This window comes from Silene latifolia, chromosome 2 (assembly GCF_048544455.1).
Source record: "Silene latifolia isolate original U9 population chromosome 2, ASM4854445v1, whole genome shotgun sequence".
NCBI classification, from domain to species: Eukaryota; Viridiplantae; Streptophyta; class Magnoliopsida; order Caryophyllales; family Caryophyllaceae; genus Silene; species Silene latifolia.
Genome location: NC_133527.1, coordinates 3000115 through 3014663, shown reverse-complemented (window position 1 = coordinate 3014663; position 14549 = coordinate 3000115). Strand labels below are relative to the sequence as shown.

Genomic DNA, 14549 nt, shown 5'->3' with positions numbered 1-14549 from the left:
GTAGACTCTATGTGCATCAGTGCATGCTTTTAGACGTTTGCTTTTGTTTTAATTACTATATTTTTTTACTCGAATAACGCATGTAGTGTAGTAATTTACACTTGTCTTTTGAGCAAATATTGGAATGAATTCGAATGACGTAACTTTTAATGGATCGATCTATGTTACTCTTAATTTAAGGAGTAGTAACACTTACACTACTCTAACAATCTAATAAAATTATCAAAAAGGTCTTAGCGCAGTGGTTATATTATGACAAGGATGATAGACTCTTCTCTTTTAGTCTCCCTGATTAGTGTTAGGTGAGATTGGCTATCATGACAATAGGTCATTGGTTCGAGTTCTCTTTCCTATATATTGTACTAGTAATGCGCGAATTTATTTGCGCCTCATTTGAGATAAAAATAATAATAATAATTTAATCAGTTAAAAGAAACACATATCCCTACAATTGTCACGATCAAACGCACTTTTTTCTTGGATTCTAATCTCATTTTTCATCATGAACATATATGTTAGTCCAATTAGTAAACGACATTGCCAAATGTATTAGCATTGATTAAAAGTTAATTCATTCCCACCAATCTTTTTTTTTAATCTCCGCACTAATCTTTTAATTCGATATAACTTTATTTTGTACAAATATTACGGGTTAGGGAAAGATAATTAAAATGTTACAGCTTAACTAGCATTATTGCACATGTCCCGTTCACTTATTTACCTTTTATATGGAAAAATCATAGTGAGTTTATTATGCGTATGGTAATACAAATTCGTTCTAGTATTAGATTATGATACAAAATATTTATATCGGAAATGTGATCAGTGGTTGAACACATTTTTAATTCGTCTCCCTATAATTTTAATTTTGTGACGATGACGAGTATTTTACAAGCTAAGAGTGTATTTTAAACGATAATTCTGTGACGGAGACGTGAATAGCGTGTTAATTGATACTTTGCAAAATATTGGAGTAATTGTTGCGTAATATTTGTTACTCCGTAGTTTGTTAGCCACTTGTAAATAATTGAGACTTGGTTTACATGACTTCATCAGTTTACGACTTTTTTCTGTTGGGATTTTTAGCCTCCATCCTTGCTCGAATATTCGCCATACATGTGACGTAGGCGTACACTTTAATCAACGATGCAAATTTTATAAATGTGATATCGTCTTTTCATTTATCGACAATTTTACAATAATTTAAGTACGAGTATATAATACTAGCTCTAATACATTATTTATCGTTTCCTTTTCGAAACCTTAGTAAAAATGGAAGTCATATATACATTGGTGTTTTACGCCGTCTTATGGTTCTCAATCTTACTTTACTTCGTCTTATATCATTCATCCAAATCGAAAAAGTCCGCGATCATTGATCGCGGCTTCAAAAACTACCCAATTGTAGGCACAATCCCAGACTTCTTACCAAACCTTCACCGGTTTCTCGAATGGAGCACTGGTATTCTCTCCTCGCTCCCATCCCACACCGCGGTGTTTTACCGTCCCATTGGCGGGACCCACGGTGTCATCACCGCGGACCCTGCCAATGTGGAGTACATACTTAAGACCAACTTCTCCAATTACCCGAAAGGCCCTCGTTTCGTTTCCATGCTACACGATTTCCTAGGGGCCGGGATTTTTAACTCGGACGGTCCGGTCTGGCAGCTCCAGAGGAAAACTGCCAGTTTCGCGTTCAGTATGCGCATCCTGAGAAATTCCCAGCTTAAATCGGTTCAGACCGAGATAATTACACGGCTCAACCCGCTTTTAAAAGAAGCGGCCGAGTTAAACCGGGTTATTGACTTACAAGATGTCCTTGAACGGTTCGCTTTTGATAATGTTTGTAAATTGTCTTTTAATGTTGACCCGGGGTGTTTGAACCGGTCCGGTTCAGTTGATTCCGAGTTTATGAAAGCTTTTAATGAAGCCACCGCGCTTAGTTCGGGTCGGTTCATGTACGCGCTACCGATGACGTGGAAAATTAAGAGGTATTTTAATTTCGGGTCCGAGAAAAAATTAAGGGAATCGATCAAGACCGTCCACGAATTCGCTGGCGAGATCATACGGCGGAGATTATTGGAAAATAGTAATAAAAGTTACGAGGATTTGTTGTCACGGTTTGTTGTTACTAGTGAACATGATATAAAACTTTTACGAGACGTTGTAATAAGTGTTATTTTAGCGGGTAAGGATACGACGTCGACCGGGTTGAGTTGGTTTTTTTGGTTATTATCGATAAATCCGGTTGTACTCGAGAAAATACGGTCTGAGGTCGATCAAATACGGGTCAAATTTGGAAAACGGATTGGAGACACGTTCGAGTATGAGGAATTAAATGAAATGCATTATTTGCATGGTGCAATATCCGAATCATTACGGTTATACCCGCCCGTGCCCGTTGACACGAAAGCGTGTTTGGAGAATGATGTATTGCCAAATGGATCAAAGGTGAAAAAGGGTTGGTTTGTTATGTACCATACTTATGCTATGGGAAGAATGGAGAGTATTTGGGGAAAAGATTGTTTAGAGTTCAAACCCGAACGATGGTTGGTAGACGGGTCGTATAAACCAAAAAGTCCATTTCACTTTCCGGTATTTCATGGCGGCCCAAGGGTGTGTTTGGGTAAAGAGATGGCTTATATCCAAATGAAGTCTATTGTGGCGAGTGTGATCGAAAAATATGAAGTGGGTATGGTACAAAAGACGCGTCCTGATTATTTGTTGTCGTTGACATTAAGAATGAAAAACGGGTTGCCTGTAAGATTGAAGGTCAGGGATGTTTAATTTCTATATGTAATTGTACATTACTTAAGTTAATTTACTGATTTGTATGTATAGATTCGAGCATTTAAACATATGAATAAAACAGTGAGTCGAGAATTTTTTTCGACTTAAAGAACCAGTTCGTCTGAAATCATCCATTCATTAGTCTCAACAGCTTGTTTACACTTTTATCCAGACGATTTTTTACAAAATGTTTACTACCGAGAATATTACAGTAGTTGCATCCAATGTATATATTTCGAGTTTGAATCCTCGATCCAAATCCCATAAATGTAAATCATGTAAATTACACATGATATAAGAAGGGTAATGCCGTCTGTATAAGACTTTATTTCACCGTTCCCAAAAAAAAAAAAAAAAAAAAAAAAATCATCTTTGATGAACTCTGGTCCTAAACCTTGTTATAATAGCTAACAATCTGTACAATTTTCCTGATCATCCTTGCTGCAATCTTTCTCCTGCTCCAATGGCTTATATGTATAAAACGACGCACAAACGACGTAGTACACGAGATTCAAGACTTGTATACCAGTAGCAAGCAAGTAGTAATACTCCAAATGTCCCCTATTCAGGTTCCTATCCGGGAGCCAATTGCCTTGTTTTCCGGTATAAGCATGAACTAGTGAAACCACCATAGTACCCAAGTAATTCCCTAATGATGTTGTCAAACAAAACAAGGCAGCGGCTGTGCTCCTCATGCTCTCGGGAGCTTGATCGTATAAGAACTCCATATGGCCGACATTCACAAAAACCTCGGCTAATCCATGGATGCAATACTGAGGTAACAGCCAGAACACGCTGATTGGGATGATAGCATTGGGTTTGTCTAGTAAATTGTGTTGGGTGGCAACGCTTTTCCGTTTAACCTCGATCATTGAAGCTAACAATGTTGCAAAAATGTTGATCATATAGCCAATGCCCATCCTCTGTAAGCAAGTTAGGCCAGACGGGTTTTTGGTGAATTTACGAGCAAAGGGAACAACGGCTCGTTCATACAGCACCAATCCAATGAGCATTGTAACTATGGTGAAAATTGATAAACTTGCCGGAGGAATTTGGAACGAAGGGGAGAGATGACGGTCCATTGTTCGGGCTTGTTGAAGAACGAAACTAGATTGGTGAGATGTTGCAGTGACTACTAGAATTCCTGCTGACCATATAGGTAATACCCGAATGATGCATTTCAGCTCTTCCACCCTATGAACTGTAGATAATTTCCATAGGCTTCGTGGTTTTGATTCTTTTGCATCCCCTTCTACTTCTACAGCTGCTCTGTCAAGCCACCTACATGTACAAGTAACCGCAACATGGCATTAATTTTTGTTTGTCATACTCAAAACCAATACGAGAACTTTGGTAAGACGGTCATACCAGGGGTGCTTATAACAACCCACGTATTAGCCTGTCTAATGTAATAATTTACGTTGCCTCTTGATTACATATGGAGCCGATTCAAGAGCAAATATAAACTATCTGATGAGAAATGTAAGTAGACAACGCAGAACGCTTACTTAAATTGTTCCGTGTGTAGAAGCCTTCCGTCAACAGAAATAGATGCATCAATCTCTTTGTTCTGGTACAGCAAACTTGGGTCTGTAGGCTTGGGAGTTTTCCTTTTCTTCCAAGCGGCGACCGCAACTTGAGACATCCTAACTAAAGGGCTTCCACCAGGTTTCGGTTTGTAGTACAAAGGATATCCCACCACAAAGGCGATAATGGAGATTGCCATGGCAATGGTAGGGATTCCGAGACCCCAACCCCAGCCTACATTATCCTGTATGTAGACTATAACAGTCAACGCTGTGAGTGTAGCCAATCCCATACTGAAGTAATACCAGTTGAAGTAGTTCCATTTCCTTGATGCTACCCCTGTTTTACTCATGTCAAGCTGGTTGGCTGCGAAAGTGACTACGCAAGGCCTTATACCGCCAGTCCCGATGGATGTGAGGAGAAGAGCGAGATACAGGACCGAAAGCTGTAGGGAAGATGCTTCCTGGCAGTTCACTTGAGTTGGGCATGGCCGAGGATGGAGTTTCGGAATAATAGCTGATATTGTGATGGCAATAAAACCCTGCAACATGGCTATGTTAGTCCTGTGACTAAGCTTTTCCTTAGCTGCACTCTTATTTGCAGTGAAATCAAGAAATTACAGCAGTCAAAGGTCATACAACAATACAATTACAAAAACACCCCATTTCCCCAATGCCTCGAGGATTACCTTAAACGGTAGGCTAAATATGCAATCTGGCCTCTTTCTTAACAACACAGACCCTGGATTACCAAAATTTGCATTTGAAGGACCGAGTTTTCACAAATTATAAGAAGTGCGACAGGTTCCATTTAATGAAGACAGTGAAACATGCTATGAAACATATTTATATAGATAATTAGATAGGAGATAGAGGATACCAGCTCATAGAAGAGTGAACCAACGGCAATAGTCCAGAATTGTCCGGCAAAGGAGTCTGCTATCAAAGCGCCAATTAGAGGAGTAAAGCTTGATGTACCGCCAAAATTGGTCAGAGTGTTGGAAGCTTTCACCAACGGCATGTTCAGCTGTTGAGTCAAGTACGTTATCATGTTTGCGTGGAATCCTACTGCAGCAAATCGGTCGCATATCTCGCTTCCTGCAAAAATATTTACTCGTCATGTACTCGGTTCTGATTCAAAATTTCAAACCATAACAGGTATGCAGGCATTGATGATCATATACTCTGTCACTATATTAGTTATAATTTTCGATAATTTGTTAAGGTATTTTTATGCAGTAGAGACTAGAGATCAGACCAGTACACAAACCATTTGCACAGATAGTGTATGCAAAACAAAATACATTAATTCATATGAAAACATGATCCAAGACCAAGAAAAATATTGCAGGAAGAACTGTACTGAACTTACCAAGAATGAATGGCATTGTTCTAATCCCACCACGTTTCATTTTTTTCGGACTCTCGTCTTCCATATCTTCCTCCTTAGAACATACAACGCTCTTATCCGACACCATGGTATAAACTAGTAATCTAATGAAGTTATATGTTATGTAAAATGATAATCCACCAAGCTATGTTATAAAGTGTTTGTTAGTCCCTCAAAAACACATTTATAGTGAGCAGCTAAGAAGCTGAAAAGAGTGAATGTGGTGGGTGAGCTTGAAGAATGAAAATCATGAGAAATTGTGTGTCCCACCACTTTTGTGATGAGGGTAACATTTTTTTAGTGTATTTTGCTTTCTATTTTAATACACTCATAGTATTAAGTTTCTTCTTGTCTTGGTGGTGACATGAATTCAACAAGAAAAGGCAGTCACTTGTCCAAGTATACAAGTTAGTTCTAACCTCAAATATAGAGTCCACAAAGAATGTCATATCTAGTCGACTCGTTATATTTAAATGCGTTTTTACAAATTTTCTCGTCGTAGGTGGTTAAGACTAGTCCTAGCCAAAATGACCTGACGTGAAAAAATCAACTGAGATAACCTAACTCGATATCCAAATAAAACAACCCCAATTGACAAAATCCGCCCTTTTTTATAGGATCAGCTCCGAAATTATGCTACCATTGAACACAAGTCCTAGCTAAAATTACCTGATGTGAAAAAATCAACCCAGATAACCTAACTCGAGATTCAAATAAAACAACCCAATCAACACAATCCACCCTTTTTTGATAGGTTCAGCTCCTAAATGTTGCTAACGGGAAAAAACCAACCAAGATAACCTAACACGAAATCCAAAAACAACCCCAATTGACACAAACCACCCTTTTTTAATACGATCAGCTCCTAAATGATGCTACCATTATGTACACAAGTCCTAAACAAAATGATCTGACGTGAAAAAAACCAACCCGGATAACTTAACTCGAGATCCAAATAAAGCAACCGCAATTGACACAATCTACAGAAACAAGTTCAATCATACAGATCAGCATGGAGAATTATTTTAACTATTCTGGCAGGTGGGTGGAGAATATTTAGTACTGATACATTTGGATTGATGCAGATATAATAGCATATTGGGGTGTGACTGAAAATGGAAAAAAGGGACAGACAATGTCATTTCTGGTGAGACTGATCACAACTTTGATCTTTGACATAATGACATTACTTACTCAGAAGTGAACCTGATATTCACTATGGTAAATAAAAGCTCATTTTCGACAAAGAATACGTGATGAAAAATGCAAGCTGAGAAAAGATGTAGACACATAATCCCCAAAATAACAAAACAAAGTAAAAGAACACGGAATAAATCAGGGAATTTAAAGATAAGACAGACCAAAACGAAATGTAAAACACTAAAAGACGGATAAAAGAGTACATGTTGAGTTTATGGATTCAAGTACCTAAGAGGGGGAGGGGGTGAATTAGGTACCCTTTTTTTAAAAAATATAACTTCAACTTTATTGGATTAAAGTAAGTTAAGTGAACAAAAGAGATTTAGAGGATACTTTGAATAATATTGAAAGATTGAACAAGTATCACAATGAATGTTTGCTGAAGTATGAAAGCAACAATCGTTCTGACTGTATCTATTTGTCTCAGTTTGTGGAATATAACTGCAGACCAAATACGACAGTATGATGAACTGTTGCTTCTAAGTTTAAGCGAAACAAAACAAACAAACAAAGTAAAAAGGCAGCGGAATTAAAGTGATAAACAATGAACACGAGTTTTTGAATTGGTTCGGCAAATACTAAAGTGCCTACGTCCAATCTACCTTTTTATTACTTTCCTTTAGTGATCTACTCCGACAACTAAAAGACCCTTGTAATAAAAGACGCCAACCTACTCCGGTTGCAAAGCTAGTACAAGAACTACTCCGTTCTTATGACAAGCTAACTCGCAATCTACTCCGATTGCCAACTCACAACCTACTCCGGTTGTCAAGAGTAAAAGACTACTCCGTCCTAAACTCTACTAACACACTTAAAATGTAAAGGATCAAGTTTCCACTAACACATTCTTAACAAAGAATAGAGGTGGACAACTTTTACAAGATCAACACTTTTAAGCAAGAGAGTTTAGTATAGAAAAGTAACAGTAGCCACGACTGTAGAAACTGAAAGACACTTGAAGACTTTTTAAAGGATTTTGCAAAGAACACGGTTTTAAGCTTTTAAAAACAATTTGCAAAACATGAAAGAATTAATTCAGAAAAGTCTTGAGAGTTAATGAAGGAGGGACTCGGTATTTATAGAGGAGGTGAGTGAAGGGGATTGCTAGGGTTTTGAAGGGTCAAAGACCTTGCATGTGAGGAGCAATAGTAACCACCCAAAAACTTGCACCAAAAAGGAGTCTTTTGCAAAGGTAAGAATAGAGAAAGAAGGTTTGAAAGATAACCTTAAATGCTCATGTAAAATCAGAAAACAAAGGATGTGAGACAAGTCACATGATGACAAGTTAACACAAATATGGCAAAAAGGAACTTTTGTTTTCTTAAAATCCAAGGGATTGAATTTGCACAAAGAGGAAACATTTTGAATAATTCAAACCACTCTTTATTGGATACTACCTCCTTAATAAAAATCTGATTTTTATCTTTGTAAAATGATAATCACGTGAAAGCTTTTGAAAGATAAAAGGGACTTCAAGTTTCTCGAGTTGTGGCATAATCCAAAACAAATTGTTTTGCGTGTGAAAGCAACAAATCGTCTGGACTGTTTCTATTACTCTAATATACTCTGCTTTCTTGCTTGTACATTAGATGACACTTGACTTATTACAATGGATGATTAACAACTTCAACACTTCTTAATCCAAGCTTGATTACATCATTAATCCTGAAAAGGTAAACTAAGAATACACAAATCAAATGGGCATGTTATCATCAACATAAGGAACCCAACAAATTCCCCCTTTGATGATGACAAGCCCCAAACGAATGTATAAGCAATGTAAACACCTTGATTCAAGATTTTTAACAAGCAAGATCAAATGATAGAAAAGGGACAATATTACCTTACCAAGGGCAAAAGCTAGAATCAAACTATCAAGACAATTTTACATTGCCCCAAACAAGAATCAAGCTAAGAAGGTTAGACAATCCATTAGTTTAATTAATAAGCAAAGAGATTTAAAGCATGAGTTTACCTTTTCCCCCTCTTGACATCATCAAAAGGATAGAGATGTCACAAGCATTAGAGTGCAAATAGTCATAAGAAAACACAAAAAGACACATGTAAATGTGACAAGGTAACAAGGTCAACATCAACAAGGATTAAGCATATGCTAATCAAAGTTCAACAAAGCTAAATAGAGTTTAACATACACCACCAAATGTTCAAAATAACAAGCAAGAAAACAAGTCTTAGAAAGGCACAACCAAGGTGGAACAAAATAAGGGGGTACGGGTAAGGGTAAATAGGCCGAGAGGAGATGGAAAGGCTAAGGAGAGGAGGCTTGTTCACCATCCGAGCCACTACCCAACGGATCATCATCCACATTAGCATCTTCACCAACCTCTTTTGTTGACACAAGGGTGGAAATAATATCCACCTCACCACGGATGAGGTCCAAAGTAGAAGTAAGGGTCGAGATTGCCAAGTCCTTTTGACGAGCATCTTCCCTAATCCACGCACCCAACTCAGCCACGACATTAAGTACATCCCGCATATTACCCGTATTCACTTGACTAGATGACCCAACTTCCGGGTCCTTCTTAATTTTCACAGAAATTAACTCATCATTCTCAACCTTGATAAGCATCTTCCCCATTTGCCCATCACTCATAACATCACACATATCCAATGAACCCAAGCTAGTATTCACTTAAACCCCATGTGCCTTGAGCACAATCGATAACCACATTCCATAGGGTAAATGAATCAAGCTAGAAGAAGGTCGACTAAGCTTGGTCGAGATAAGATGAAAACGTTTAAACATTAGCCCAACTAGGTTCACCTTCTTATGGGTAGCAATGTGATAGATTAAATATTGTAAGGCAATGGTGAGTTTTCCTCTATCACCCGAAGGATAAATTGAGCGACACAACATGTTAAAAATGATTCGAAGAGGAGGTGGGATTTGGGTGTTGCTTACGGGTCCGGGGGAGACAGTTTTGGGACAAACGGTTTGAGCAATGCTAAGAGGGGAGGCATATGGTAAGGCTACCCAAGTTTCAGAGGGGAGTTTGTCATAGCCTCCAACGGAATATTAAGAGCGAGAGCGAAATCAGATTGAGTCGGTTTTAGAGGCTTACCGTTCACCTTAGTCAGTAACAAATTCACCCAGACTTATCAACCCGCACCGTTGCAAAGAATTGAATCACTTCGCTCACAAATACCGGCTCACGCATTTCCAAGAACTTCTCCCAACCCCGAGCTAGAACCATATCACGGATCGAGTGAAAAGCGGGCGGTTCGAACCATTTTTGATTATAAGCCCGAGGAGAGTGAATTGCTTTGATGTTCATCAACCTTTCACAGTTTTTGTAAATAGAAGTAGGAAGGTCGAGACTCTCAAGGTGAGCCCAGACAATGGCTAGATCCCACTTCGAGGTAAGAGAGACCGGATCAGAAGGAGCAAGGTAGACAAGCTTTTTCTTTGAAGGTTTCGATTTTTTCTGGGTAGGTTCGTTCGGATTTTCAATTGGGATATCATCAATGGGATTATCAATGTTACTTTGTTCAACATTTTCGGAGATTGGGGGTAATTGGGAGGAGGAGGCCTTTTCTTTTCTTTTGTTGTTCTTTTTCACCGGAGTTGAGTCAGGCTCGCCGGATTTCGACGGATTTTCATTCAAGTCAAATTCGGTTTCATCTTCAACATCTTCAACCAAAACAGTAACCGGTTCAGAGGAGGAGCTCGGAACCGTGGAGCTTTTCTTCCGACCACCACGAGTGCGTCGTCCTACCATTGTGGAGATGGGTATGTCGTCGGATGATGGAGGGTCAGTGGGTTTTGGTGATGGTTGAGGGCTAGGTGGATCTGGGTTTGTTGATGTCGTGTTTGAGGTTTGTGGGGGAAAGGCGTAAGATATTTTGACTGGTGGCATGGTTGGAGTTGGTGATGTAGGCGGGTTGGATATGACAGGTAGAGAGGTAAATTTTGTGGGTTTGATGGGAATGGGTGTGTTAAATGATGTTTTTACCATGGTGGGTTAGGGTAGGTGATATGAGGAGATTGTGGATTTGGGAGATGAAGGGTTAGTGGGTTTAGGTGGTTTGGACGGGTAGAGATAGGTAGGAGTGTTGGGGTAGTTAATGGCCCATTTAATGTGGTAAGCAAAGTAGTTGGCCCGTCTAGACAAATTCAATCACTCGAGATAAAAACACGAAGTAGCATATTATAAACGTAAATTTAGATATGAGGTTGAGTGATTACCGACTCACAAATACGGTGTCAATTTTTGGTCCAAACATGATGTCAATGCACTTAGAACACTTAATAACATATATCCAATTTTAATTCAATCAATTAGGGAATTTTGTAAAACTCACACTAAAAATCACAAACTATTAATTAACCCAATTTCAAGTCTAAATTTCTCAAAATGTTCTCTTGCAAGTGGCTTAGTAAAAATATCGGCAATTTGATTTTCGGTCTTGCAAAAGATAAGTTTAATATGTCCTTTTTCCACATGATCACGAATAAAACGGTGACGAATATCAATATGTTTGGTTTTAGAGTGTTGAATAGGATTTTTGGAAATATTTATTGCACTCGTATTATCACACATTAAAGGAATGGAGTCAAAAATAATACCAAAATCCAAGAGTTGTTGTTTTACCCAAAGGAGTTGAGAACAACAATGTGCCGCGCTAACGTACTCACTTTCGGCCGTAGAAAGAGCTACCGTGTTTTGTTTCTTTGAGGCCCAAGAAGTCAAGCAAGGACCCAAGAACGTTGCAATTCCGGAGGTACTCTTTCTATCCACCGTGCACCCCGCATAGTCCGCGTCCGAAAAGCCTATAAGATTAAAAGGACAATGTAAAGGGTACCATAGGTAAAGATTTTGTGTTCCAATCAAATACCGAAGAATTCGTTTAACGGCTTTGAAATGTGATTCTTTCGGATTTGCTTGGAACCTAGCACATAAGCACACACTAAAGAGAATGTCGGGACGACTTGCGGTTAAGTAAAGAAGTGAGCCTATCATACCTCTATACACCTTATCACTAACATTCTTACCGAGTTCATCTTTGTCCAATTTGGACCCGGCTACCATAGGTGTATCATGAGGCTTACCATTAGTCATCCCAAATTTCTTAAGCATTTCTTTGATATACTTTTGTTGATGGATCATGATTCCATCCTTTGATTGCTTAATTTGGAGCCCAAGGAAGAATCCTAGCTCACCCATCATGCTCATTTCAAACTCCGATTTCATTAGTTCGAAAAATATAAGTAAAGGAGTTCATTTGTTGCACCAAATATAATGTCATCAACATATACTTGTACAACTAACAGTTAAATCATTGATTGCTTCAAGAACAATGTTTTGTCAACGGAGCCTCTTTTAAAACCATTTTCAATAAGGAATTTAGACAATCTATCATACCAACATCTTGGTGCTTGTTTTAAACCATAAAGAGCTTTGTCTAATTTGAAAACATGGTTAGGCAAATCATTGTTCTCAAAACCCGGTGGTTGCTCTACAAAGACATCTTCTTCCAAATATCCATTTAAGAAAGCGGTTTTGACATCCATTTGGAAGAGTTTAATGCCTTTGTGAGCCGCAAAAGCTATAAGTAATCGTATGGCCTCAAGTCTAGCTACCGGTGCATAGGTTTCATCGTAATCAATACCCTCTTGTTGGTTATAACCTTGCACCACTAGTCTAGCCTTGTTCCTTACGATTTCTCCCGAGTCATCAAGCTTGTTGCGAAAGACCCACCTAGTACCAATGATGACGGACGATTAGGCGGTCTAGGGACTAAGTGCCATACCTCATTTCTTTTGAATTGATTGAGCTCATCTTGCATGGCAAGCACCCAATCCGCATCCATCAAGGCGATTGTTACATTTGAAGGTTCAATTTGAGAAAGGAACGCATTGTGAGCACAATACTCATTGAGGTGAGCGAGATGGTTGACGGATGATCTTGTTCGAATTCCCGAGTTAAGATCACTTGTGAGATTGGAGAGTGGATGAGAGCTTTGATGTTTCCACTTCTTTGGAACACTGGTTTCTTGTTCCCCCTCAACATCATCAGTCACAGTGACTGTTGCTATTGGCCTGGAAGGTTCTTCATCCTCACTGTTTTGGTTTTCTTGATTCGGAGGTAGAAGCAACGATCGTTGGGTCTGTTGCTTCCAGAGAGGAATCGAAGTACTCCGTGTTCCCCCGAGTTCTTTGCTCTCCTTTGAAGGTGACAGTCTACGTGTCTGTTGCAATTCAGTCTTTGGGAGCTTCTTCATCCGTGAACACGAAGTCTTTTCGAACAAGACCAATCTCAAACTCATCGTCATCGTCCTCATCATCATTATCCATGTTTTGTACCTGTCCAAGCACACTAGATTCATCAAAAATGACATGGATGCTTTCTTCAATTAACAAGGTTCGTTTATTGTAAACTTTATAGGCCTTGCTATGATCGGAGTACCCAATAAATACTCCTTCATCACTACGTGGATCGAACTTACCCAAATTGTTTTTACCATTGTTGTGAACAAAACATTTGCTTCCAAAACATCTAAAATATGAAATGTTGGGTTTTCTTCCACGCAATGATTCATAAGGGGTTTTATTTAAAATACTCCTTATCATGACACGATTATAAATGTAGCAAGCGGTATTTCTCGCTTGCCCAAAAGTTCTTAGGCAACTTACTAGTTAATAACATTGTTCTAGCCATTCCTTCAAGGGTTCTATTCATCCTTTCAACCACACCATTTTGTTGTGGGGTTCTAGGAGCCGAGAAGTTAGGGTCTACACCATTGTCATCACAATAAGCACCAAATGATGAGTTTTCGAATTCGGTTCCATGATCGGTTCTCATTGAAACAAGTTTTAAACCAAGTTTATTTTGAATCTTCTTTAACCAAATTAGAAACTCATCAAATGTCTCATCCTTAGAGCTTAGGAAGAGTGCCCAAACAAACCTAGAGTAATCATCAACAATGACACACACATAACGACTACCACCTCTACTTTTAGTTCTCATTGGTCCACACAAGTCGATATGTAAAAGTTGTAAAGGTTGAGATGTACTCATAATTCTTTTGGATTTGAAGGAACTTTTAACATGTTTACCTCTAGCACATTCATCACATACTTTATCAATTTCAAATTTTATATTAGGAATGCCTTCAACCAAATCAAGTCTTTTAAGGGTATTAAGAGTTTTTGTACTAACATGACCAAACCTTTTATGCCATAACCAAGGATCATTGTTCATTACACTCATGCAAGACATGGTGTGACCGGATAGAGAGTTCAAATTAGTCAAGTAAACATCTTTGACACGTCTTCCTTCGAGTATTAGTTCATTAGTAGTGGCATCAAAAATTCGACACACATTAGCATGAAATTCAACAACATTACCCTTATCACAAAGTTGAGAAATACTAAGGAGATTATGTTTCAAACCTTTGACAAGCCGCACATTGTCGACACAAAGTAAGGATGACTTACCAACTTTTCCAATACCAATTACTTCACCTTTCTTGTTGTCACCAAACCTTACCGTGCCACCATCATACGCTTTAAGTGAGAGGAATTGGCTTCTATCACCCGTCATGTGACGAGAGCATCCACTATCCAAGTACCAATTGCGGCCGCCTCTCACCAAGCCCTACACAAGATTAGTTTTTGAGTT

At 38.7% G+C, this 14549-nt stretch overlaps 2 protein-coding genes across 2 annotated transcripts; one reads left to right on the top strand and one right to left on the bottom strand.

Annotated features, from left to right (window-relative positions):
- Nucleotides 1-1176: 1176 nt before the first annotated feature.
- On the top strand, nt 1177-2902 carry LOC141642027 (cytochrome P450 CYP94D108-like). Its single transcript, XM_074450689.1, has one exon. It carries the CDS (start codon nt 1273-1275, stop codon nt 2785-2787), a length of 1515 nt encoding a protein of 504 aa, XP_074306790.1. The 5' UTR covers nt 1177-1272; the 3' UTR covers nt 2788-2902.
- A 4-nt stretch (nt 2903-2906) lies between these two features.
- On the bottom strand, nt 2907-5913 carry LOC141642026 (protein NRT1/ PTR FAMILY 3.1-like). Its single transcript, XM_074450687.1, has 5 exons — nt 5689-5913; nt 5197-5414; nt 4299-4858; nt 3172-4071; nt 2907-3103 (listed from the first exon to the last, which is right to left on the bottom strand). Exons 1-4 carry the CDS (start codon nt 5792-5794, stop codon nt 3198-3200), a joined length of 1758 nt encoding a protein of 585 aa, XP_074306788.1. The 5' UTR covers nt 5795-5913; the 3' UTR covers nt 2907-3103; nt 3172-3197.
- Between the last annotated feature and the right edge of the window lie 8636 nt (nt 5914-14549).